The sequence below is a fragment of the Aedes aegypti genome, chromosome 1 (genome assembly GCF_002204515.2).
Source record: "Aedes aegypti strain LVP_AGWG chromosome 1, AaegL5.0 Primary Assembly, whole genome shotgun sequence".
NCBI classification, from domain to species: Eukaryota; Metazoa; Arthropoda; class Insecta; order Diptera; family Culicidae; genus Aedes; species Aedes aegypti.
In genome coordinates this window covers 55,015,780-55,043,771 of record NC_035107.1, presented here as the reverse complement: position 1 = coordinate 55,043,771, position 27,992 = coordinate 55,015,780, and the positions used below count along the sequence as shown (strand labels likewise).

The 27,992-nt window shown below is 39.8% G+C and overlaps 1 protein-coding gene across 4 annotated transcripts in view; it reads right to left on the bottom strand.

Moving 5' to 3' along the window:
- Positions 1-1,295: 1,295 nt before the first annotated feature.
- Positions 1,296-27,992, bottom strand: part of LOC5574012 (ubiquitin carboxyl-terminal hydrolase 2) — a 62,936-nt gene continuing 36,239 nt past the window's right edge. The window contains exons 2-11 of one of the 4 annotated variants that reach the window (XM_021852720.1): positions 22,400-23,094; positions 20,714-21,190; positions 19,823-20,027; positions 19,610-19,756; positions 19,329-19,551; positions 19,112-19,264; positions 18,882-19,054; positions 18,653-18,808; positions 2,335-2,413; positions 2,113-2,272 (exon numbers count right to left, since the gene is read on the bottom strand). In XM_021852720.1, coding sequence (XP_021708412.1) covers positions 2,203-2,272; positions 2,335-2,413; positions 18,653-18,808; positions 18,882-19,054; positions 19,112-19,264; positions 19,329-19,551; positions 19,610-19,756; positions 19,823-20,027; positions 20,714-21,190; positions 22,400-23,059 — 2,343 coding nt within the window. In that variant the 5' untranslated portion in view covers positions 23,060-23,094 and the 3' untranslated portion in view covers positions 2,113-2,202. Of the gene's footprint in view, positions 2,273-2,334; positions 2,414-18,652; positions 18,809-18,881; positions 19,055-19,111; positions 19,265-19,328; positions 19,552-19,609; positions 19,757-19,822; positions 20,028-20,713; positions 23,095-27,992 lie in introns of all 4 variants that reach the window. The other 3 variants (XM_021852839.1, XM_021852676.1, XM_021852783.1) reach the window with 3 other exon arrangements.

The following is a 27,992-nucleotide window of genomic DNA, read 5'->3' as shown; positions in this document are numbered from 1 at the left end:
CTTCACGAAGCACTCTCGAGAATCGGCGGATTAGCAGCAGGCGCAAAAGTTGCGCAGTGCTCTGGCGAGATGCCAGCCCCAAACACGTCGCAGAAAGAGCAACGAAGCGTAGCAATAATAGAAGCGGCAGTAGAAACATGGCCCTGGCGCGATGCCAGCAGTACGAAGAGATCAAGGGAAATACAGGAGCGTAAGATGCACGAGAGTCACACGCAGAAAGCGAAGCAAGGAGTAGTGCAGCGGTTAGCAAAATAGTCTCTCCCATGAAGTAATGCCAAGAGCAGTTCCGAGGGGAATGGCTCGTGGGTGATGGTGGGTTTAGTTGCTTAATCATATTATTTATGTAGGGGAAGTAACATAAAGTTGGTGAAAGATTTTTGTTGCGGCCGTGCAGGAGCATGTGGTGCCAGGTGGCGCGCGAGAGAGAGAGAGAGAGAGAGAGAGAGAGAGAGAGAGAGAGAGAGAGAGAGAGAGAGAGAGAGAGAGAGAGAGAGAGAGAGAGAGAGAGAGAGAGAGAGAGAGAGAGAGAGAGAGAGAGAGAGAGAGAGAGAGAGAGAGAGAGAGAGAGAGAGAGAGAGAGAGAGAGAGAGAGAGAGAGAGAGAGAGAGAGAGAGAGAGAGAGAGAGAGAGAGAGAGAGAGAGAGAGAGAGAGAGAGAGAGAGAGAGAGAGAGAGAGAGAGAAGAGAGAGAGAGAGAGAGAGAGAGAGAGAGAGAGAGAGAGAGAGAGAGAGAGAGAGAGAGACGAGAGAAGAGCAGATAGAGAGAGAGAGAGAGAGAGAGAGAGAGAGAGAAGAGAGAGAGGAGGAGAGAAGAGAGAGAGAGAGAAGAGAGAGAGAGAGAGAGAGAGAGAGAGAGAGAAGAGAGAGAGAGAGAGAGAGAGAGAGAGACGAGAGAGAGAGAGAGAGAGAGAGAGAGAGAGAGAGAGAGAGAGAGAGAGAGAGAGAGAGAGAGAGGAGAGAGAGAGAGAGAGAGAGAGAGAGAGAGAGAGAGAGAGAGAGAGAGAGAGAGAGAAGAGAGAGAGAGAGAGAGAGAGAGAGAGAGAGAGAGAGAGAGAGAGAGAGAGAGAGAGAGAGAGAGAGAGGTCCTCTCTCACTTGGCAAGCCTCGTAGGATAAATTTGCGACTCGTGCTGTAAAAATCATCTTTCTGCAACTTGTTCCGTAAACTATTATTATTGTATTGTGTATATTCAGGCGTTCACAGAATAAAATACCTAATTTTTAATGTTGAACGTTTGCAACATGTGATAACGTGTTTCAGAATTTCGGATCGCCCGAACGAGAAAACTCCCACGAATGAATTGACTTTTTCGTTTTTATTAATTTTCAACACAACGCAACAATGGTTAATTTTGGGACATCAGAGACACCTGACGAAGGATAGTTCCATTGACTTTTCCTCTTAGTTTTGCACCTCTTACTTTCTTCGAGCCATTTAGCATGCTTTTTTTTCTCTTTCTCGAGAAGTGCTTGGAACTAGTTGGATCTTCATTTCTTTTGCATTTACTCTAGTATTTTATAACAACTTGTCTCTAAATGATCTAAGTTTGTTTTGTCTCTTACGTTACTCATTCATTATAATTTCTCGGTTTCACTTTTCAGAGATTACCTTGGGACTGGTTGCTTTAGAGTTTTAGAGAAGTTAAAATTAACCACAATAAATTAGGGGTAAAATTAGAAAATGACTAACATTTTCTTTTTAAATAATATAATTCTCTGGACGCTAAGTGATGTGTAAATAAATAATAACAAGTTAAAGAAAACATTTTCAACAATAATGGGACTTAGAATTTCAGGGGATGACTACGTTTCGTACTAACGTTATTTTTGTTATTATCTGCTTGGTTTCTAGTATTCTTATGCTTTTGTCAATAAATAGAAAAATAAATATTACAAATCTAGTTCTGCCTTCTCTCGTGCTTATAGTAGTTCTGCTTTGCAGCTCTTCCTCACTGGTTTGGTTTAGCTTACGTTAAATGTATGTCGTTTCGGTGCGGCGAAATTCCACTTCCGATTCCTACCTTACATAGATCTATCTTGTTGTTTCAATTGTTAATATTGTTCTTCGTTCTTCGTTTTGTTTTTTTTTTTGGTTTTAGGTAATTGTTTTGTTCTTGCAAGTGTCTCTCTTTTTTAAATAAAATAACCATTTCATAATTTCAATTGTTGACTTTCTACTGAGGCTGCACTTTAGGAAATTTTTCTCACGCTCGCTCGTAGAACAACACGTAGGCACTGGATGTAACCAAACTTCTCTCGGACGTTTCGCTCACACTGGAAGGTAAATCGAAAATTATAAATAGTTGAAAGTTGAAGGAATTTTATATGACACGTACAAATTATCGTTGAACTCGTTCCACTCTTTGGTGACCGGATGTTTGCACACGGCAACATAATGACCGCCAGCGGTGGATCCTTTGTGGAATAGAAGAAAAAGCGATCATCAATAAAACAAAATTTCATGAGACAATGTGCTAGATAGAATTGAGTCGGGGTAAAATACCAGTATATTCAGACAAAATTGACTTAAAAGTTTTTTTTTCAATTTTGTTTTCAGGTAAAACGTGTGTTATGGGCCCATAATCTTTTCCACGTTGCAGTAGTAAATTAAGCGATTGGTTTGATAACGAAATCTTTGCCAGATAAGTTATGTTTCTGAAAGAACTTGCGTGCTTCTTAAGCACAGTAAATCTGCTCCATTTTTTCACAAGAAGCGGTTCTACTGTTCACGTTTGTTGTCTATAGCGTTGACCATTCTGTCGGGTCTGCATTCCTCGTCTAACTAACTATTCCGTAGATTTCAATTTACAATTACGTCGTCAATGACTCCTTTCATTGAACTAAAGCAGTGTTTAAAACGGCCTTATCAAGTTCACTCTGTTCCGGCTACGCTGCTTTGAGATGTTGCGCGTACGCAGTAGCAGCCGTCGGTACCGAACGTTTTTAACGATGATCAGCGTTTCTGACATGCCGAGAAGACGCTAACATGGATAACAGTACAAATGGCTGATTGCAAGTTCATGCGGTCGTCGGGCATCCCACCTAGGTTCTTTAGAGAGCGCTTCGATGAGATTGTGTGTCCTCCGACAGCATCCTCGAAGCACTCAACTGCATTGTAGTTGCTGACCAGAATTATCACCGTTTTATGATGAGCCAATTGAAGCTTGACTCCAGCAATCCTAGTCTCGATGAAATCGTTCGATTCCAACATCAGCATTTCCATTTCTTCCGCAGTATCACCGGTCACCGCAAGGATCACTGTAATAAGATTGTATATCTAGCAACACTGTAGTATTCGGCATGAACTTCCTCTTAGAGCATTAGTCAGTAGTCATTGAGCAGTGGACGGATAGTCACGTCGCAAAAAAAATCGTCGTATTGAACCGTGTAAATCCGTGTTTTATTACCGTTAAAGACACTTCTTACATGGTGTCAGAAGTGGTGAGCTCGGAATCGTATATAAATCGTCGCGAAAATCGTCGCGTGTTTTTTTTTTTAAATAAGTGCAATTTTGTGCTGTTCGCAAGCTTTGCGAAATAAAAAAAAAAAGTTTCAAGCTCACAAAACACGTTCGAGAAACTTCGAGTGAACATTTGTGTATTGGTGAAGCAAGATTGAAGTGAACGAAAAAGCTCCAAACGTGAGAGATCGAATGTTGACAGCACGAAAGCTTTTGATCTTTACGTCAATCGACCAACTGAAGTAACAAACGGTGAAGCGAAAGAGGAAGAGTGGAACGAACTTTTTGTTGCTGTTTTATTGATACGGAAGCGAAAATGGATCAACGTTTACTGCAACCATTGGATTGTACGAACTTGGCCAGAGAGTGGCCTAAATGGAAGCAACAGTTCTATATATATATGATCGCAAGTAACAAGAATGCTGATGTGGAGCGTAATAAAATAGCAAACATTCTTGTGGCTCATTGGTGAGCGTGGGGTGGAAATATACAACACACTCTTTCCGAACGCCGGTGATGTTGACAGTATGTTAGTGGGGCGACCGTTGTTGCTGGAACTGTTGCTGCTGAGACTGTTGCTGCTGGGAATTCTGCTGCTGCTGTTGGTGCTACTGGGATTCGGCTGGTAACGTGAACGCAACTGGAACCGGAGGACAAAATGTACAGCGTACATTAGCAGATGTTATTACGGCATTTTGATGGCTATTGTCTACCGCGGAAGAATGTTGCCATGGAGGCATTTAAGTTTAATATGATTGTTCAAAAGGAGAAGCAATCATTTGCCGATTTTGAACGGCTCTCCGAACTCAAACTGGCGTACTGCGAATATGAATGTGCTACGTGTCATTCTTCATATGCTGATCGAATGCTTCGTGATCGTATTATAATTGGCGTTCAGGATCCGATAAGAAGCTTCAGCTGAAGCTACTAGATGGAAAAGATGAACCGTTGCGAAGTGTGGTGGAAACATGCAAGATATTTTGAAGCGGCAACTGAGAATAAACAACTTCTCGATAACAAGGCGCACCATGAAATGCACGTCGTCGTAGAAGAACCAGTCAAGGAAGATGTGGCATTCGTCAAGAAAGCATCGTGCTACAACTGTGGGCAGACCTTCAACGAGAGACATCGCCTCTTTTTCCAGCGAGAAAGGTGAACTGCGACGCTTGTGGCCGACGTGGTCATTTTAACGATTCTGCAGGCAACAAGATCGGGAGACAAAGGGAATCGAAACGTTCATCAGCTAGAGGAAAAGCATAACACAATCTCAACTGGCGAGAATCAGGTAATTGGGAAACAAATAATGTTAATGCAAGTCAACCAAAGGTAACGTCACTTAGTACTTCTGATTTATGTTATAGAATGAATTCGAACAGTGGCAATGATACGCTGAGGAAACGGAACGTATGAAGACTTAAGAATTTCTTATGGAATAACGACATAAGAAGTATTTTGTTTTCATTCGAGAATCTTATAACATTCCACAACATACTTATGAAATAACACTCATTACATGGACAGATATAATTCCATAAGACACTCTTTTTGGATATCAACCGCATTGATCATTGGCATTCATAAGACAATCTAATGGAGTACGATTTTTCTTTAACAATTTCATACGAAAATCTTATGAATTACGTGGAGAGATGCAATAACAAAATAATCACGATTGAGATTCATAAGCGCGCGTATGACAATGATTAGTAACACTTGTGAAAAACAGTCGACTTCCTATCAAAAACCACGTAAGAATTTCATACGAAATTCTTTTGGAATAAAGACATAAGAAGCATCTAATGAGACTCATTAGAAAAACTTGTGAACTTCCATCGATCATTGCGTTCATAATACAAATAGGTATAATAGCATAAGATACTCTATGAAGGATCATAGATATCAATTATGGAATCTTTAGGACCATTATGTATTAGAGGAATCGCTCTTTGAATTAGGAAAATAAGATATTCATAAGATCTCTAATGATAACGACAAAGAATTTCTTGTGAATATCGGACGTTTTGTGTTTCATAAGAGTCTTATGAAAGAGAGAAAATCAGTCAAGAAATCAATTCACAAGCGTTCTCTTATGAAATTCGTACGCAATTTCTGTGCTCAGTGTAGGGTATCTCGTCAGGTGGACAAAGCGATATTTGATTGAAGACAATCCGGTGGACTTCAAGTTGACACAGGAGCTGATGTGAATTGTATTCCAATGAAATGCGTAAAACGGGTTGAAGGTCCCCTACATTCGCAATGCCTCTGTGTCTAACGTTCTTTCTTCTTCCCTGTTTCGATCCTGATAAAAAGGTACCCATAATGCAAAATTCCTGGTTGTTGATGACTCATATGAGCCTATACTAGGTCTTGATTCATGTATAGCTTTCGGTTTTGTTGAACGTCTAAATGCCGTACGGTCTGATCCAGAATTCCCTGAAAGTAAAACTTGATTTCGTCCAGCACAATCGTTACTGTTTTTGAAGGTCTAGGTAAGTCCCAGGCACTTGTTCTATTGTTCTGAAAGAAAATTTCCATTCCTACGCTTCACTACAAGAAGAGAATTCTTTTAAGTCTTCATGATCGTTTTGAAGGTTTGAGCTACAGTATGGCCCATAAAAAATGCGAAATGGTTCATATCATGTTTTATGGTAGTTTTTACATAGAAAATGTGAATGAAACATAAATATTATTCTATTACTTGTATTGTTTAATCTATTAAGACTCAGTTTTTCGCTTTGGATATGATTTTTATCTGTTACTTTCACCCCTTACCAGAGAGGAATTGGAAGCATACCTTCAAATTTATCATGCGGACGTCGAGTTCAATATCTGTGTGATGAAAGCTTCTAAAACATCAACGATGGCGCGGGATTTCTTCACAGGCCTGTCTTCAGCAAACGCCCATATCAAATGACACAATTGATTCATACCTGGTAATTGGAGACTTAAACATATTTTCGAAAAAACGGCTCATTATGCAGAGCTTTGATTGAACCCTTCATATAAGTGTGATAAGCGGCTCCGTTTTGTTTAAAACCTATGAGCTAGTATTGATATAAGTTGTCTCTAACCGATGGAAAAAAATATCCTCAAAAATCTGTTATAGGCCTCTGTATTTATTTTTTATTCAAACCTTAACAAAAAATAAAGGCATATCAAACCTATAAGACGCAAATGCCCTCAAAAACTATGACCCTGACAAAATATTTTATCTTGTAATCATGAAAAACACGTTCTTCTAAGAACTCCTCTATCCTCTGATACCAAACAAACTAAAAATGTTGAACAATAAAGTGTGATTTTTGATGGAGGAAAGTTTATCACCAGAGTATACGACAATTAGACGCTGTTTCTAGCTTTTGGGCGGACAAAACCTTTGAACTTATTTGTTTTATAACATTATCCAGAACAGTAAAAAAAATATTGACAAAAATTGTCCTTGATAGCGAAGTTGTTGTCAGAATATACTACATTAATCAGAAATTACATTCACTATCCAAAAACAATGAAAATAACGCTTGTCGATGCTATATTCACGTTCAAACAATTTTTCGCATTTTTTTATGGGCCATACTGTAAAGTCTATGGTTGAACAGGAAGTTATTTGTCCAGTAGATTATCCGACTGACTGGGTAAATAATATGCAAATTGTTGAAAAGCCAAATGGTTCTCTCAGGATCTGTCTGACCCTAAGCCTTTGAATGCCTGCATAAAAAAAGCACTTCCTCATTCCCAAAATCGAAGATATACTATGTCGTATTGAATTTGGTAAGCAGGTATTCACAGTGTTGGATCTACGTAATGGATTTTGGCAGATGGAACTCGATCATCAAAGCTCAGATTTGACCACTTTCATGGACCCCATTTGGTCGTTTCGTTTGGAAGCGGGTTCCTTTTGGTATCAGCAGTGCGCCTGAGATGTTTCAAAAGCGGATGGTTCAGTTGTTTGGTGATTTCCCGGCGTTGAGTATATGTTGATGACATGTTAATAGCCGGAAAGGATACAAAGAACATTGATGGAGATTCTAGCAAAAGTCCTACAGCGAGCTCGGATAATAATATCAGATTTAATCCAACGAAAATTCAGAGTACCGAACCGATAAAGTTAAATTTATGGGCCACATTGCATCCAAGGATACGATTGCACCAGACTCATCGTACGTTCAGGCAATTATCGATATGCCTAAGCCCAGTAATAAATCAGACGTTCTTCGTGTTCTTTGGGCTTCTGAAATATCTCAGCAAATTTATTCCTAACTTCTCCAGCGGACGGCGCATCTCCGGAATTTAACAAAAAATGACGTTGAATGGAAACTGGACCGATGATCATGATCAAGAGCTGAAAGATTTTCTAGCATCTATCACTAAAGCACCTGTTTTGGCTATATTTGATGGTGATAAACAAGTCGTGTTACAAACAGATAGCTCAAAAGATGGTTTAGGCAGCGTGATTATGCAAGACGGAAAACCTATTGCGTATTGCCTCTCGAACACTTTCAAAAAAGCGAGCAGAAGTGGGCTCAAATCGAGAAAGAATTGTTAGCCATCGTCTTTGCGTGTGAGAGGTTCCACCATTACTTGTATGGTCGTCGGTTTGTTGTACAATCAGACCATAAACCATTTAGAAACCTTAGTTAAGAGGGATATCGATGATGTTACTCCTCGTCTTCAGCGTATGTTTTTACATCTTTGAAATATCCAGGCATGGAAATTGTGTACACCCCGGGTAAAAACTTACTTGTGCTGATTGTCTTTCTAGGGGCATCCCTTCCAGATGATGTTGATTTTAGTGAGGAGTTGGAGTGGCATGATTCATGCAGTCTCTCAGCAAGCATGTATGTCTACTGATAATTATAATTACTACATCGGAAAAGCTTGGAAATGATGATCGATATCGTCGTATTGAGGGATACCACCGGAGGCATGCAAGTCGATTCTGATCGACCATTTCAAAAATATCTGAAACTTTGCACAGTTTTTCAGGTTCCATCTAAACGTCATTTCTCGATTACTTTTTTCAAATCGACGTAAGTAACTTCCATACAGTTTTTTCACCCTTTTTCACATTTTTTCGCCCGTGTACATTGCTTAAATTTTTGCATTACAATAAGCTCGCATTCAAAAAACTAGGGAGTTCCTGTTATTTCCCACAAAAAATTTATTTACAAAATGATAAACCGATTTATCAGTTACTTTCGACGTTTTTGTATCAGTGTAAAATCGGCTCAAGTAGTGTTTTGTTTTGATTCGTGGTTAAGTCAGTTTGTCTCTCCATACAGCGGAGCGGCGAAAGTAAGTGGTTAGGAAGCGGAAAGTTGAAAATCTTACTTTTCGTCGTTTTGTAATTCCGGAAAGTTAACGTTCCAAAAGTGAAAAATCGAGTTGGTTTAGAGCAAAATGTGTAGAATTTCGTCTGCGAAAACACGTAGAATCGATTTAAGTAAAGTTGTATACTTTTTGACTTGAGGTCTGTTGAATAAGTTTTCGAGATTTTCCGATATCAAATCTTCAAGTTGAGTCACGACTAACTTTTGTGAAATGGTTCAAAAAATTATTCAAAAAAGCTGCACAGCAAAAAACGGTTCGTTCGATTGTTAGACAACTAAAGAAACAAAGTTAGACAACTAAATAAAGATTCCAAAAAAAAAAAAAACACAGTTAAAATTTTTTTTTTTGCATTAAAAAAAACATCATTTTTGTCACAAAAACTCACATATCTCAAAACCCTATCGGAATACCAACGTAATTTTTTTGATGGGAAAAATCGGTCCATTATATTAGCTATCTACCATAAAAATTTGGGTGATGGTAAGCCAATAAACAAAAAGTTATTGACATTTCAAATATTTTCACAAATTCGACACTGTAGTGAAAAAAAAATTTTTTTTTTCATTGTTAATTTTTTTTAGGACCGCCAGTTTGGTTGCTGAAGTTTTTGTTAAGGGTACCAACAATGAGGTTAACAAGTTGTTTTTCATGATATTTTTATTTAATTATTCATAACTATTATAGCATCTATTAGAAACGTTAGACGCGATCCAGTGTTGGATCTAAAGTCTTGGTAGTGGTCATATTTTTTAATTGTAACGTAACTGAAGAAAAATTCTCTCAATAGTGTTTGAAACCTTTTTGATAAAGAAACTATAAGAAATCTAATATTGAAGACAAAAGTCATTAAAAAAAGTTTTCTATACAGGTATACGACTAGTTTACCTGCAAAAAGTTTATCTCGTTAGAGAACAAGGCGGGTCTATACCCAGGTGATCTAGTATACGTAAAGCAGGTCGGTTTCTCGGCGCTGGTTTTCTCCACAAAGTTTAAAATCTGATTACACCTGGGTATAGACCCGCCTTGATAGAGAATAGACTTTGTTAATCATATTTGGAGAAAGCGAGTAACTTCAACAACATCAAAAACATGATAGGTACATACCATGAACATACTCACGAAAAAGCTAAAAATATACTACCACTATGGTTATAAAGATTTAATTGTAAAATTTCTCTTCAGTCAAGCAAACGACACCAAAACTAGTCAGTAAAAACTTAAAAGTGATTTTGTTTATCAAATCTAACGAGCAACATGAGTAGTTCGCTTTCCTCAACTGTTGCAGGCCGTTTGCAGAAAAAAAAGTGTTCGAAAGAGCTACGAAAATCTCACCGAAAGCCACCATAGATAAACTGAAAGCGGCTGGTTATGCTCCAATGTCTACATTGAATACAAATTTACGCATTTGTACGTACCTGCCGTTTAAACGTTGGACAAACGGGCAATCTGTACATCATCGGTGGATCAGGTTGCAGGAAGTTCGAAAACAACAACAACTGAGGAATTACTAGATGCACCGACAACAACTGAGGAGTTACCAGAAGTACCCAAGTGGCAGATATGTCTTGCCACGGTACCATCAGCGACATCTGTTTAACAAATCAATCAGAAGATGAGTGCATCCAGAAGGTCAACATCGAACGCTTCAACGAAGGATAGCTGGAATAAAAGTGACTCCGATTATATGGACGAAGATGGGTTACGTCAATTATCCCGAGAAAAAATACCGTGAAATCAACGAAGCTGTACGAAGAAACCTCTTCAAATTAGGACCTGGAGGATGTGGAAAATACAGACTACGATGAGGTAATTATGAATATGAAGGAAAGGTTCTCGAATCTAGTCACGACAAGGAAAGAAAAATTATTGATTTTGTCGATGCTGCCAAGCTCGTGGTCTATTCAAGACGCCATTGATGAGTTCAAAACCAATAGAAATACAGCAAAAGAGGCAAAAACAATTCAAAAATAACTGTCTTGCAACCAAAAATGCTAGGTCGAGTACTTCATTCACAGATGAGACAAAGAAAAAATAATTCAATATTTTGAAGACGATGAAGTAAGTAGAGCTATGCCTGGCCAAAAAGATATGTATCTGTAAAAAAGATGGAAAGCGTCAAGCAATCCAAAAACGATTAATGATGGACTACTTTGAAAGAAGCGTATACACGCTTCAAGGAAATTAACGAAATATTAAGGTAGGTTTTTCCTCATTTGCAAGCCTTCGTCCAAGGCAATGCAAGCTTCTATCCAATTCAGGGAACACATAATGTTTGTGTGTGCACAACACACGAAAATTTAACCTAATCTTACATAGTTTGAAAAGAATCAATTTATCAAAGGATATTAAAAATTTTAACTGGTAGTCTTTTGTGTGAAAAATACAACATCAAATTGCTATCTACGATCTTGTTTCGGATTGTCCAGATTCTTCATCATTGGGAAAATACTTTATTCGCTGAGTTGAAGAAAATTATATTTGATCAGTTATCATTGAGCCAGTGGTTCTCAGCTTAACTGGTTATGCGGGCCATCCATTCTCTTAAACACGTCGCGGGCCACTAGATGTAAACATATCAGACAACCAGAAGTCGCATAACAGTATACGAATAAAGTCGTTTATTTGTACAAACTGCATCACTCCCGCACTACATGGTGGATGAAATCGTTTGATGCGATGAGTTTCCTCGCATAAAACGCTATTTTTATGAGTTCATATGTACATTCCATTTCGTCCCGTATACTTGTATAAAGTAAGTCGGATCATTCCGTAGCAGCTGTCAAATAAAATTTGTTATCATAAATTAAGTCGCATAAAGGTATAGACTAATTTCGCAAGGAAATCTACACACTCGCATTGCATGATATGTTTCACCGTATAAAATATGCACGTATATCGCCTCCACTTTAGTATGTATAAGGCCTTTTTCGCGACATCTTATGCGTGAAAACTTTGCACAAATAAGCATAGCATAACGCAAAAGGTAATTTGGTTATTACGTACATTCTGGATGTCTGGAGATACCCAAACGACTCGATTAGAATTACTTTCGACCAAAAAATTCGCTTGGCACGACTCATTCAATCGAGTTTTTCGATATTTGCTACTCAACTTGAATGGGTAACGATGGGGATCGATTTGAAACGAGACTCGACAACACTTACTTAAATTTCGTGCCAAAATGAACCAAGCCTCTGATTGGTCCGCCCAGACAGCGTTACCAGCAATGATTATTGTACGATAGCTTCAGCACCTTCTGTGTTCAGCTTTTCTTTTTCTCCTTTTCAATTTTCAGGGCAGGTGATTTCTGGAATTTGCGTGCCTATTATGTCTGGCAGTTACCAGCGGTTTCAATCATCTTTCCAAATTAACACTGATGTCCCTGGATTCTCAAGAGTTCATCCTTCGTGCGAAGATAAATGTCAAAAATTACAGGATTTCCGAAAGTGAAACATCATGATCATAATCAATTCAATACCGATTCAAAAGATAAGGGCGGGTGGATTATTTCTTTAAAGATGATGATGGGATTGATAAACTTTCAATATTATAAACATTTTTTAATACAATTAGAATAATGTCAACAATTAACCTCCATAGAAGAAAAAAAACCTAAGCCGAATAAAAACTATGACTTCAGCGTTATTTTAGAATTACAATAGAAATACTTGGAAACTCGCTTTCTTACTTTAACTTTGAAAACTGCGCTACTAGAACGTTGAAAACTTTGGTGTTTCTAAAACGATGATATCAGACTTGAAGAAACTTTGGGTTATCAAACAAACAAAGAAATAAGAAATTGAAATTGTTTTCCTTCGTTTCTAGATAACCATTCCACGCATGAGGAAGAGAAAATTTGGAAAATTATCAAATGACTTACTACAGAGAAACGTTTGCCAGAGATTGCAGAAGATATCTTTTCAACTTCTGAAATCACAAGGTGCGGGCCGCACAGCTCCAATATTCAAAATCACTCCGCGGGCCGCACAAAACCTATCTGAGGGCCGCATGCGGCCCGCGGGCCGCAGTTTGGTGACCACTGATTTGGGCAATGGGTGACCACGGATAGGTGTGACCTAGAAACTATTGTAAAACCTGTAGATGAGTTTGTGTCATTTTTTTGCTTGAAATAAGAAAGTTTAATTCCTCACGACATTATTAAAACAGAGCAATCCCGCTTTTTTTAAAAAAATACGAAAAATACATTACAAGATGGTGAATTTTTAGTCATTTGTGATTTTTCTGAAAACTATAGCTTTGTATTGCAAGATGAAGTGCAGTCCCATCACTGGAACGTACAACAAGCTACAATTCATCCATTCGTTATTTATTTCAATGGAAGTACGCAAATTGAACATTTTAGATTTATTGTAATTTCCGAAGATTTAAGACACGACTCAGTATCTGTAAATTTGTTCATTGCCAAAATGATTAACTTTTTTACGCGTTTGATAAGGATAAAGAAATCAGAAAGATATATTTCATGTCTGATGGAGCAGCATCGCAGTACAAAAACCGTAAGAATTTTTCGAGCCTATGTCAATTTAAATCAAAGTACGGAATTGATGCAGAATGGCATTTTTTTGCTACGTCACATGGCAAAGGTCCTTGTGATGCTATTGGAGGAACCATTAAAGCGCATGGCCACAAGAGCAAGTTTAGCCAAAGAACGTGAGCATCCAATTAAAACTGCAAAAGAACTATTTGATTGGGCGAATCGCAGAAAAGAAGAAGATTTAACAAAATTATCATTTTGTTTTACTACTACTACTGAAGAGTACGAATTAACGGCATCAGAGCTCAGCGAGCAATATAATAACGCGAAAAACGATCCAAGGAACCCAAAAATTTCACTGTTTCATTCCATTGTCAGAAAATAAAATTAAAGCAAAACTATACTCGAACTGTACTGATAATGATGCAAAAGTGTTCGATATTGTAAAAAAATTGGATAACAATAAATAAATAAATAAGTATTAATAAAATGTTTTCATGATCTCATAACGCATACCCAAATCCAAAACTTTTAAAGTTTATATATAACGTTTTAGAAACTCATCGATCATACTCTAAAAAAAATATCCTGGTAAAAAAAAAATTATTTTCGTGTAATCTGTTAATTCATTTCAATTTATACATATATACATATACATATAATATTTATACATATACATAATATTTATACATATAATATACATAATACTAATGAATACATGAAAACGACTTGTTTAATTCACGCAAGTCCCTTAACAATAAAATCAGCAACAAACTGCGGTTCCCGTAATAATTTACACCGAAAAAAATAAATTTTTTTTTCTACTAAATGTGAAAAATTGTGACATGTTTGAAATGTCATAACTTTTTTGTTTATTGGTTTACCCATCACCAAATTTTTATGGTAGATAGCTAATATAATGGACCGTTTTCCCTCAAAAAATTACGTTGGTATTCCGATAGGGTTTTGAGATATTTGAGTTTTTGTGTCAAAAATTATGTTTTTTAATGCAAAAAGAATTTTTTTTACTGTGTGTATTTTTTTTTGAATCTTTATTTAGTTGTATAACTTTGTTTCTTTAGTTGTCTAACAATCGAACGAACCGTTTTTGCTGTGCAGCTTTTTGAATATTTTTGAACTATTTTCACATACACCCTTTTTGAAAAGTTAGTCGTGACTCAACTTGAAGATTTGATATCGGAAAATGACGATTTAGATGGAACTGGAAAACTGTGCAAAGTTTCAGCTCAATAGAAAAAAATGAATTAAAAAATTTACCAAATTTTGGTGCTGTTGCTTGGAATCACTCTATTGCTTATTATGTCGAAAAGGGGTGGCCACCTTTTCATCAGTTAGATGACTTGAGCCAGGCCTTCTACAAATATCGAGACTTGTTACACTATGAAAATGAATTACTGTTTAAAGAACATCGGTTGATCATTCCGACTGCAATGCAGAGGTGTATTTCTAATTGGTTACATGCACCGCATTTGGGTATTGAAAAAACGTTGGCTCGTGCTCGATCGCAGTTTTTCTGGCCAGGTATGACAAATGACATAACCGAACTTGTCAAAAACATTTCAGAACATTTCAGCTTGCTGTTTTTGGCCATCGTTATTCGATAAGTAGGTTTCCGTGGTGTCCTTTTTACTATTGTTACCCATTCTTCAACTACCACGCTGTCCAGTTTCTCGTAGCAAATCTGTAGAGGCAATTGGCTTGTTTAGGGGTATCCAGTTTCTTACATATTCTGAATCTGCGTTGAAAATTAAACTAGAATGCAAAGTTTCGCAATTTTCCGTGACCTGGAACTACTTTTAAAACAAATTTGAAATTAGTATGGAAATCACTTTTGAATCACCCCTCGGCAAATTTTACTTCGGGACAAGCTGTCATTATGTGAATTGAAATGTCATTGAGTCGACGAATTCAAATCTTTTTCAATCATTTATAATATCAACATTAGGATAATGAAGTACAATAAAATCGTGTTATACATAGAAAAATGCGCTCTTTCGATCAAGCTACGTAAAACTGTGAATTTGTCTTTACTAAAACAACCCAATTCTATGAGTGCATTCTTCGCTAACTCTCCAGTTCATGTTATTCATCGATAGGTTACGATGTAATTATTGGGTAGGTCAATCGGGAGCACCACTGAGGCTCCTTGACTCAAAACCTCAGGGTCGGCACGCTCACCAATAAAACTCGCGGTCAGGAAGTTTTCGCACTTAATTTAGTCTACCACAGAAGTTTTTGAAAAAAAAATATTGACTGGCTAGCTTCACTCCCACTTTCTTAACCTAGTCTAATCTTAGCAGTAAGTGGTGGAGAAGAAGAAGGGACCCTCTTCTTCTACACCACCTTACTGCTACAGGACCTCTGCAACAATGGCTTCTCTGACGTAGATCGGTGCAGAGCTCTACTTCGACGAGGTAGAGGTAGAGGATACACTGAGTGTCCTGGTCTTGCCGATGTGGTAACGGATCGGCCTTCGGCGGGTTCGTCGCCGGAATGGATGATGAATTCATTCGTCCGATGAACTAAACGGTGAGCACATCCAACATATGAATGTACTGCTCATCTGCCGCCTCGATGTAAAGTGACAACTACACCCAACCAGTACACTGCAAGACTTCAATACCATTCTGCATGGAAACCGTACAAATGTTGTATAATATCGTTGCATATACGCTGCGTTACCTTCACCATCGTTGGCCTTGCCATAGACTGCTTTTTGCTGCACTTCTTGCAGAGTTCGAATCCATCCAGGACTGTGCATCCCCTCGTCTGGTGGCCATGCTTTTGAAACATCTTATTCGATCTGTTTCGTATCCCAAGTAATGACTTTTAGCAGGGAAACTGACCAGTCTAACCTGAATTCAGTTTTTGGCTGAACCGATTGATTATTGGATATTCGCTATTTGCGTATGTACCTCTCCGCTGCTCTCAACCGAATTGATCTCGGAACTTCTTCCAGATTGCTCAGCGATAACAAAGCAAAACTCAAGTCGATACCCGTTATGATCAGGTGTCTGCACTCAACCACTACCTTTTGGGAATACGACTCTGATTCAACAATCGCCTCTTTGCCTATTTTCACCTTTTTGATTCACCTTTCTGTACTAACTCTTTTCCGTGGAGATCTCAGTGCAAATATATGTGGAATCCTTTGTGGAGACCGCTCTGTAGATCGTTATGTAGACCTCAGTAGTGGTTCAATAGTTAAGGGTCTGAGACGATTTGAAAAACTATCAATAGATAACTTGTATCTAGCACTTCGAGCTCACGGCGAGTGCAGATTGCTCGACATCTTCAGAAGCTGAAGGACAAAAGGTGCTTAGGAGAGAAGCTGGAAGAATAGCGGTTGCAGAAAGAAAACTTGCTGATCGAGAAGGAGATAAACGAGAACCTAGCTCGGGAGAAATAGTATTTGGCTCGAAAGCATGACCTACTGTGCCAGTAGGATGAAGATGTGATTAGTGTAAAGAGTGGATGAAGCAGTCGGACCCATGCAAGCAGCCGACAAAAGGTTGAAGAGTGGTTCGATAAGCAGCATATGACCTACGGTGGCGACCAGACTATCGGTTTACGTTCGTAGCCACAAGCTCATCAGAAGATTATCCCAGAACCGTGAATAAACCGGTGGGCCGGTCGAATCGTCGACACCCGTGGAAATCAGTGAATTCTCCGTCAGTGGTCACCAGCGCGCCATCATAGCTGAAATTCCGCGATTCCGAGCGACAAGTGCAAGTCCCTAATCTCCTACCGCTGGTCAACATCCAACCGTATGTTTGCCTTCTGGATGAAGAGATCGGAGTTAGCCCGAAATGCAAATCAGCTGAATGCGGACAACCTTCCCCAGGCAGGCAGCGTCTGCAAGAAATTAAATCCATGTTGAAGGGACAGCAATGCAGTATCAGGTTGAGAATCATTCACGGAGGAAGCGAGAACTGGACCTTGTCAACCGGTTGAAGCTTTTCGAACGATAGGACGCGCAGGAGCAAGCTCGGCGTGTTGAAGAGAAGCAATCCTTTTTAGCTAAAGAGCAGCAGTTGATCGAGCAGTTGGAAGACCTGCACCTGACCCTTGTTCGGCAGCGCAACAGTACTCGGAGATCGAATATCTATCGGTGTTGGAACAGCGCACAGCGGCTGAACAGGATTCGGAGGAGTACCAATGCTCCGCGGTGAACTTGCCCACATCGGCTGAGCAGCATGGGCACTACTCAGAAACAATCCAGACAGGTCTAGCCGTACGTACAAACCCACCAACGGCTCTGGAAAGTAGTTCCCAAGTTGAGCAAAATAAATTCACCCAAAATTTTCATATCGTAGCGCAACAGGAACGGAGAGTAGCAACACCCCATATAAATTTTGTAGTTCCTATGTTAGCGCCCCTTTTGTAGATTCGTTAGAGCAATCACCGAATGTTTCTGCGAATATGAACCAAAACGCGTTCTTGCATTACCAGTCTGTTCAGGGTCCGACGTATCATCAGTTGGCCACGAGAGAAGTCGGTATTCAGCGGTGATCCCATCGAATGGCCGCTCTTCATCACTAGTTACAACTGACTCCGAAAGTTTGCTACGGTCGCTGAAAGGAGCAGCCAAGGAAGTCCCAAGTTCTGTCAATGGTTCAGACGCTGTTTGGGATGCCAGAGCAGATGGTGCACAACCTTGCTTCAAAAGTTCGAGGAGTTCCCCAAAGCTGAAAAGCTGGAAACGTTGATCTAGTTTGGACTAGCCGTCCAAATCTTGTGTGATCACTTGCAAGCAGTGGGATTGGACAATCACCTGTCTAACCCTATCCTGCTACAGGAGATTATGGATAAACTGACGGCCAACATCAAGTTCAACGGAGCACTGAGAGATCAAGAGAACTTTCCGATGGTCGATTTGAAAACGTTGAGGAGATTACTATTCCATGTACACTTATGTGGAAACTGCTGTGTAAACCGCTCTGGAGATCGTTTCGAGATAATTGTTCACGCTTGTAAGACGCATATTCTGTGGAGCCGATTTAGATCTAAAATTTAGAACATCCATTCAATTCAATAAAATGTTTTGTCTATTTGTAGGGTCAAGGATCTGTGCCATCATGATTAAAAATCATCAAAAGATCACTGACGACGCTGGTAGATACTAAATTATAAAAATAATTCTATTAAGTCTTTGAAAGGTTCAAAACACCCGTACCACTCTATAGAGTACTCTGTTTCCGGAATGAAGAGTTGAGGGTTAATATTCATTATAATCCTGGGAGTTCTTGGATGACGAAGAACACCCGTAGAACACGACTAGGGCTGCTTCCCCTTGCTTATCGAGATGTATTTAACCATCGTTGGCGTTTATACTCAGAGTTCTACTCACCCATATGGTTTGAAATCCCGTACAACGAGTAGTTAACCGGTCCGCTGTGGTCCTCGGAAGCGTATGGCTGTAGGTTGAGTTCGCGCTCGCCCGTTGGAAACTCGACCACGTTGGTCAGCTTGTTGCTCCACCGGGTCTCGGAGAACCGCTTAAGATCTGCGAAACAAAAAAAAATGTATCGTTCCTCAACAATCCATCTTTGAGGGGAAATAGGCGCAAAAAAACTCACGTATCACCAGATATTTGGGGAACCGCTCGATCGTGAGGCTCTTGGTGCACTTCCGTCGGGCTTTGCACCGGGAGCACGTCGGCTGATCGATGCCGTCCATGACTTCCTCCTTGACGAACATGTCCATGCAGTTTTCCAGCTTGCAGCGCGAGTTGGTGGACGGAAGGGGTAAACTGGAAGTTCGGGATTAGAACAGTTCATCTGAACGGAAGGAAAGCTGGGAGACTTACCTGAGATCCCAAAAGGGATCGAAAGTCACGCTGGCACCATTGCAGTACGTGCACTTGAGCGTGCTCCGCAGCAGTCCGACGAACAGGTTCTTGATCATGGAGTTCTCCACTCGCGAGTACCAGTCCCACATCATGGTCGCTTTGACACGGTTGCTGGAATAAGAGATGCAGATGGATTAGTGCCTTTTAGTTGAAATATAGTTCCAAAGCGACTTACTCCATATCGTCATCCTCGATGGCCCGGTTGATGGGTTCGCGCTTGACCGATTCGTTCAACGCACAGTGCAGCGAGTCGATGAAGAACCGTAGGAACTCCTGCGCGTCCTGCTGGGCCGACCCAGAGTACATCCGGTGCTTGCTGGAGAAGGCATACTTCAGTTCGGATGGATTGACGCTACGGGTGGTGCCGCTCCACATGTCTTTGATCAGTTTGGTGTACTCTGCGGAAAGAGGGACTTCAGATAAGTTCAGGGCGAGGGAGTGACTGTAGGAGCTTACCGGCTAGGATCTTGTGATCTTTGCTTGTTCCCCGTTCCGTTGTCGATTGCTGGCGTAGGAAGTTGGTCAATTCCCGAGTATGGCTGAGGCACTGTATAATTGAGTTCATGAAGCATGTGTTGCCAATATTCCACAGACCACACAGTCCTACAACGGTTAAGAGAACAAAGGAATGGTGAGTAACGAGTTAAACGATGGACCGCAGCGGGGTACCTTCTTTCCGACTGCTGCCGGTGCGCGTCGTTTCATGAGAGTCGTCATTCGTGCGATCATAGATGGACTTGAGCGCCGAGGAGGAAGAAAGCGACGAACTGCCAAGTCCGGACCGGTAGCTGCTGATGCCCGAGTCGTAGTCTCGGCTTCGGTATCCCACCGGACTCGTCGAGTGGATGCTCTTGGAGGCGGTTCCCGCGCGGAGCTAGACGTTGACCGGAAAAATACGAAATCAAGTTGTTAGCACCATTCTGAGGGAAACAGTCTTAGAAGTATTGTGAAAGCCTACTGATAGTGTAGTGTAATCAACTAAGAAAGCTAGAGTTAGAATTCTTCCGGGGAATCAAGAGACTAATAATACAGAGTCGCTAACATTGTCGAACTGCTTGCTCTGAGCAGCCCTAGTTTGAGTTGACCTAACGTGTGTGTGTATATAATCGAAAAAGCTCACAAGCTGATGATGCCGTAATAAGCAACGCATCGCGCCGGTTATCAAACGTTACATACATACAAGGACACATGTAACAGCCAAAGGAGGGAGTACAACGTCAAGAAGTCACCGAGCAGTTCCCATTAGGTAATTATCGAACAACGAAGACCAAGAAGTCAGCGGATTATCCGCAACAGAAAATAAGCTCACGGCAAAACACTCTCTCAAACGCGCAAATACGTAGAAGGAAAAAGAGTTCAACTCTTTGTTAATCGAATTAGTATGCTGTCTGTTTTTTTTTTTTCTTTTTGGCTAGCGTTGGGTCAAGGCAAGATGTAGGAAGCTATTTCAGTATGAGTATGGGCTTGGGGAGGTAAGGTAGAGCTGTGTTGCAAAAAATATAGATTCTTCGAATTCCGTAAAGCAGAAGAAAGACTGGGGACAAGACTGATGCTACTTACATAAGAGACTTTATCATCGTCATTGACTTTCGGTTCTTTGTCTACCGAATTGGCGCTAGCGATGGCTGGCGATTGCTCGCTGTCAACATCGGCGAAACCATTCACTCGTCTGTCCTGATGCTCCTCCCTCCGTTCGCTGCTGTCGTTCAGTGCGTTTCCATTGTTGTTGTTGGCATTGCTGCTGAGATTGCTCTTGCTGCCGTATCTGCTGCTGCTGCCGTTGACGATCTCGTGATCGTCGCCGCTGCTGTTGCCATCGTTTGCATTGTTGTTGTTGTTGTTGTTGATACTGGTGGTGCTGCCGTTGGTGCTGCTACTGCTACTGCTACTTGTGCTGTGACTTATGCTAGACTTTGGTTTGATTCGTATGGTGGCCGTCACGTGGTAGTCTCCATCGTGGAGATCGTCCGTAGTGGCCGAAGCGGTGGCGAGAATCCTGCTGCCGCCGTTCGACGTTCCGTTCAACGCCGGCCGCAGCTTGATCGTCGCATGCGTGATGGGTTCATCGATTTCCGACGTGATGTGCAGCGATTTCATCGTGTCGCCGGAACGAGAATTGGTATTGGTATAAGTACGGTTTACGGTACAGGTTGATGATGAACGAGAGGAAGCAGTTGTTAGCGACTCTGTAGTTGTTGTTGTTGACGGTGTTGTAGTTGTTGAAGTCGTGCACGTGGTCGATGATGAAGATGGTTTGAAAAGAGAAGTATCATTTTTTTGAGTACAATCGAGAATGGTTGTTGCCGTGGTTGGCCTATCTATTGGTTTTAGTAGTTCGACACCAGACTGCGCTGCGCTAGGTGATGATGGTGAGATGCCAGTTGATTGGTTGTTGTTGTTGCTATTTTCGTGTGGCTTATGTTGTTGGATGTGATTATGGTGATGGTTTTTGTCATCATCCTCATGATCTTTGGGCTGGTGGCCGTGTTTCGTTGTTTCAGAGCTTGTTGTTGCCTTCGATACGGGTGGTAAGAACTGCTTCACCTTTGTTACATCCAGCTTTGCAGGTGCTTCCAGCAATAGGTTTCCCGAGGAACCGTGTCCAATAGGTTTCCCGGTAGATGGCGAACCCTTCTTGAAGGCTATTTCTGTGGCACTTTTGCTGAGCTCACGCTTGACCAGTTCACACTCGTGCTTCAGGAAGTTATGGTTACGGTAACTGGAGAGACCGAGTAGTTCCTTGCGACTACCGGTACATGGCGTGATATCACCTGAACTTCCGTTGAGTGCACTTTTCGGTAGAGGAGGTCTTTGGGGTCGTAGTTTGCTCAGCGTAGACCTAATTGGAGCCGTTGGGCCTGGAACGGCTTTGCGCAGTCGTGCTTGTGTCACCGGATTGCTGCTGGCAGGTGTCGTATTGTACAGCACCGAAGATGATGACGATGATGACAGTAACGCGGATGTAGTAGAAGAGGTAGTGGTAGTAATTGTAGTGGTGGTGGTGGTTGTGGAGGTTGTAATTGTGGTATTGCAACTAGTGGAGCTGTCGGAACGGGCGCTGAGAAAGCATGCTGCACTAGCCGGTTTGACGCTGGTGTTATTAGCCGCCGTGAACTTGCTGTTAGTTTCTAGTAGTGGATTATTAGCAACACTTGTGGTGCCATGGTTAGTGTTAGTAGTAGGGCAATTGTTATTGTTGGCGGCGTCAAAATTACTGTTTCTATCTTTAGCTGGAATGTTGTTTACCTTGCTGATGTCCACTGACGTTGGCGAAGTGCTCTTAAGGATACTACTGGGCTTGGGAGTTTCCGACGGTGACCTGGATGGTATTATCCGCTCGAAGCTGTTGGGTTTGTAGGTTGAAACGCTATACTTTTGGTAGAGTTCAGCACCGCTTAGCGCAGTGTTGCGTAAATTTGAAACGTAGCTAGAGGAACTGGTTCCGCCTACACAAGGACAGTTGTTGTCCCGATCCTTGAACCGGGTATCGGACGACCGCGAGCTGAGTCGTGAACTGTAGTCTCGTAGAGGTGCTGAACTTAACGATGAACTATAACTATAGGCTGTCGAGTACCGACTAGGTCTACTAGTGCTGATGTTGTCTTTGCCGTTAACTGTAATGCTCACTCCACTGTCTCCGTTGGACGATACGTTGACGGAAGCTAGTGTCGAGGATAGGTCTGCGTCCGCTGTGCGATCGGCTGCTGAGCTTGTCGTACGGTAGGACGATGAGTAGATTGACGAGGAGCTCGGTAGATCATAGCGATACGAACTTCTCCGGTAGAGGCTGCTGCTGAGGCTGCTACTAGTGGTATAGCTCTTCCGGTCTGTTAGGCTAGACTTGTAGCGATAAGACGGAGAGATGTAACTACTTCCACTGGTCGAATATGCTGATATCACAGGCATATTAAGCTTCTTCTATTCCCACACGGTTGAACAATCTGAAATCACAGCACAAAGAGACAAAACGTCCGTTTAGTAACTTGCATTCCACAACGCAATATAATAAAAGCAGGACCAAAAGCTCCCATTCGCGCGAAGAAAATAAAATATCGATTCAACATAAACGTGACGCGAAGCTCGCCAGTCGACGTCGTTATCTTTGTTTGGGACGAAGAGCATTCTTCGCGTGAGCCGTTTCTGTTAGAAACCATGGAAATTCAGGCCAGGCTCGGAAGGGTCGTCGCAGTTGTTGGCGGGTTTGTTTTCGTTTCTGTGCGGGTGCATTTTTCGAAAGAATGGGTTCTTCCATCGGAATGAATATGCAAACAGAACATGTGCGCGTGTACGGAAACTAGGGAACTAGTACTTGAAGGCAGTGACGTCATCTTTGGTAAAGTATCATTTTTGGAATGGCAGTTGTAGGTATAATAATGTTTGGGGCAGAGAGTAGCATTCATCGGGATCTCACTCTTCACCAATATGGTGCTTAGAACTTGATGATGCCAACTAACAATCTAGTTTCTAAACCAAAACATAGTCTTTTTTAGGGGTTTTTTTCTACTGGGGTGAATTTTATCATTTCGGTGCCATAAAATCTTAAGCACATAACTTCCAAAGATGCTGGATGTCGCGTCGACCTCACATTCATTCCGTGTTGTCTAGTATATAGATATATAATGATGATTGTAAACTATTTTTTTTAAAGAAAATTAGTTAGCATATAAGTCTTTTTAATGAGTGCATACGAGTAACTGACACTGAAGAAGGCTGCAAGCAGTGCTGTTAAATATCACGAATATCACGATACTTTGACAATTGAATACTCATTCTTCCCCGTGGAAAAAGTCAACGGAAAATGTTTTTCCCGGTGACCTTCTCCGAATTAATATCGGTTGGCAAAACTTGCTGATGCGATATTTCGCATGGTAAAATGCTATGAGCATTTTAAATTTTCCAAAATTTTGACATTTAACAGCACTGGCTGCAAGTGGTAGTCGAAGTACGCGTATTTGTCAAACATAAGCAATTGGTATCCAGTTTTTTACGTTTTCTGATTCTACGTTAAAAATTGAGCCAGAGTCCAAAAGTTTCAAAACTAAAAATCCGATGTTGCCATGCCCTGTAACTTATTTTTTTAAAAACGATTGAAATTAGTATGAAAATCGCTTTTGAATCACCCCTCGGAAAATTTTAATACGGGGCAATTGAAATGTCATTGAGTCTTGACCTTGAACGTGTGAAATATTGTGTAAGCTTAAGTGTGAATTACTGAACTCAGTTTTGTACAGCATTACAAGCAAAGTTTTTCAAAAAACGTGCTTAATTCAAGAGATATTGTCTAATTTCAGGCGTATTATGCTAATTTTCAAAGTTCAATTTTGCAATATAAAAGATATTATAATATCATTTTCTGATTCAATCGACCCAAATTTAGTAGATGAGAATTTTTTATTCTTAATTAAACCTTTTTTGTCACAGTATGGCCAATAAAAAATGCGAAAATCTTCATATGATGTTATATGGTAATTTTTATTTGAAAAATGGAAGCTAAACAAAAATTTTATTCATCATTTGTATTGCTTAATATATTTAGACTTTGTTTTTGGCTCTGAACATTATTTTTAACTATTGCTTTCTTCTTACTAGAGAGGAATTGAAAGCATACCTTCAAATTGTATCAAGCACATATTGAGTTCAATATCTTTGTGATGAAAGCTTTTAAAACGTCAACGATAATTTGAGATTCTTCACAGGCCTTGTCTCGAACATTCGCCCAAGTCAAATGACAGAATACATTTATACCTGGAGCGCTGGAGACTTAAACATATTTTAGAATAAATGGCTCATTCTGGACAGCTGTGATTGAACCTCCATATAAGTGTGATAAGCGGCTCTGTTTTGCTAAAAACCTATGAGCTAATATTTCATCTAAGTTGTCTCTAATCAAAGATACTAACTTCTTCCTCAAAAAACTCTTATAGACCTTTATATTAATTTTTCAATAAAATTTAACCAAAAATAAAGACATATCAAACCCATAAGACACAATAGGGTCCTAAAGCCCTATCCCAATTTTGATACCAAACGCTTAAGTTTAGGTCAGAAACACATGTTTACTTAATTTTTAAATAATTTTCGTTTCCAAATATTTTTCTATGATTTTTGAGATTTTGTCAAATCTTTTGGTTTAAACTCAAATTTTGGGTATATTTTGTTTTCCGTGTCGTGACTTTTTTTTATTAGTATCATTCCAAACATTACATTCATTATTTCTTATATCTAGGTGTTCTGTGTTATTAGACAACACTAGATACTCAAAACTCAATGAATGAGCTCGCCAGAGCAAGATACCGTAATCTGGGGTAACATTGATCAGTTTTTAGGATATTTCTTAAATATTCAATTCAAAAATGCAAATGTTCTGAGTTATATATTTTTAAAACAAGAACTGCCACCTATAGCTCATGACTATATACTATATTTTGTTTTTTGAAAGATTTACTAAATGTTTTATGTGATTTTTTCATTTAGCTGATATGGGGTAACATTGATCATCCATGTGAACAACGTTCCGTAACATTGAAAATGTCGTTACTTACTTAAATCATGGTCCCTGAAGCCGAATATGATGTCCAAACGCTTACATCTTATTTACTTTTTGAGTTATTCTACAATTAAAAACACCTCGAACAGCGGAATACGCCTAAAGGTAGTCAATTTCCTAAGGGAATTCTACATTCTTAACAGTAATTCGTTAATGTTGCTTAATTGAACATACTTATAAAAGTTTCGACAGCGGAATCGTTTTTGGCGATGCCATTTTTAGTGAGAACCGCATTTTCCTTGCTCATATCGCTTGCAGAACTTATGTGAGACATGAATCTTCGGTAGTGTCATCTTTAACCAGTGAAATCATTGTTTTGCAAACTAAACAAATTTACGCATAAAGTTAACGCAATTTTTGCAAAAATATTTATTTTCATTAGCTCATAAATATAAGAAAGAGAAGCAACATTCATGCTTTGTAAATGTTTCATCGATAAATGATGATACCAAATTATTACGAGATGAGTCATTCCAATCAATGTTACCCCGCTGATCAATGATACCCCGGATTACGGTACGTCTCAATAATTTATCGTTCGATCACATGCTTATGCCACAAATCCCGTTGAAAAACTATCGAAACCCAAAACTCTTTGGTATACAATATGACAATTTTAAATCTTTCAATAATATTCACAACATAATTCACTTATATACAATATAATAATAGGGGTATTCACTTAAGTTTGCGTAAACTGAGATAACTCTGAAGAAATATTTCAAATGAAATATTCCTATTCTGTCTCTATGGGATGAAAAGTAAGAAACAACAATCTAGTAACCTACCCAACAAAAATGTCAGGCTACTCAAAAGTTAATCACTATGTTCGCAATGTTTTGTACGATTTGTGTCAGTCGAGATTTCAGTTTAGTGACGAGGCATAATGATTTCTTCACGGTTCCCGAAATCTTTTCCATCGTCTCCAAAGAGCAACAATCTGCTCTCTTACCTTACTCATATTACATAGTTTGATCTCTCTGTCCTTTTGATTGCTTTGGACATTTTGATTGTTGAGACCGTGTCTGGATCTTTGTTCGGGTAGTTTTTCACGATCATAAAAGTCATCCCAGTGTTGTGCAATGGAATAAAAATCATATGCATAAGCATAAGCATAGATCACCATACAATTCGTAGTTGCTACTCCTGCCCTCATCGCCCGCCCCCGCAGGTGCTAGCAACAAGGATCAAACACTACTCTGCAATGGATGGTCCTAAAAATAAAATAGCCGAATCTAATGCCTTTACTGCCTAAAACCTAATGTGATGACGAATGACAAAAACCGATGCACGTTGCGTTTAAATCTCGTTGTAACATAAACTTATTTGAAAAGGACGAACAGTACCCGGAGAGAGCAGTACTTCTGACACGTTCTACCACCTTCATCAGTCGCATACATAACATCCCTCCAATCGTTTTCTTTAAAGCTCTTTGAAATCAACCATCAATCGTTTTCCTTTTGTGTCTGAGCACTGAGACGTTCATGCGAAATCAGTATTTATTTTAAATCAATTTTATTCGCAAGTTTTTCGTTCGACTCGTTTCTGAAATTAATGTTTTGTTTGTTTATAAATAACAAATTTGATGATCGTTGTTATAACGACCGACGCATTCTTGGATTGATCGACTGTGGAATCTCAACACATTGAAATGTTTCTTACACAGTTTATACAAATTTGTGAAATATTTGAGATACACAGTTTATCACGATATACGCGAGAATTTACGCCGATAAGTGAATACCCCTAATATAATTTGTAAATCGTATATCCAGAAAGCCAAGATTTTTTTTGCATTTATAAGAATCTTTACCGAACCGCAAATCGAACAGGTCGCTTTGGATTGTAAGCGAAAATAAAACTCCATACTTCAATCAAAATGCTTTGCATACATAGTCCATTTTACGAAACGGCAACACTGATGATATTGTTGTTACTTTCACCCGTTACGACACTGCCTACTGTCAAAATTTCATTCATAAATTAAGCGATCAGCTGTTCAAAACCGTCTCGTAAAATGGACTATGGACTTATCCACGGTCTTCTTTTATCCTCGACTTTCTTTTTCTTTTCTGCTCTAATTGCGGGCAATGTTTACATAAAATGACATCCGGACCAACATCCGGACGACGAATGTTCACCGGATGAACATGAAGTGGATGAATATACAACGAAATCGTTCATTTTTTGTAAACACGGCCCGCAGTAAAAGGTGTTCTTCTCGATGGAAGAAGCAGCGTGACGTCATTGCACATTGGTCCACGGAACGAAATTAAGTGGAATAAATTAATA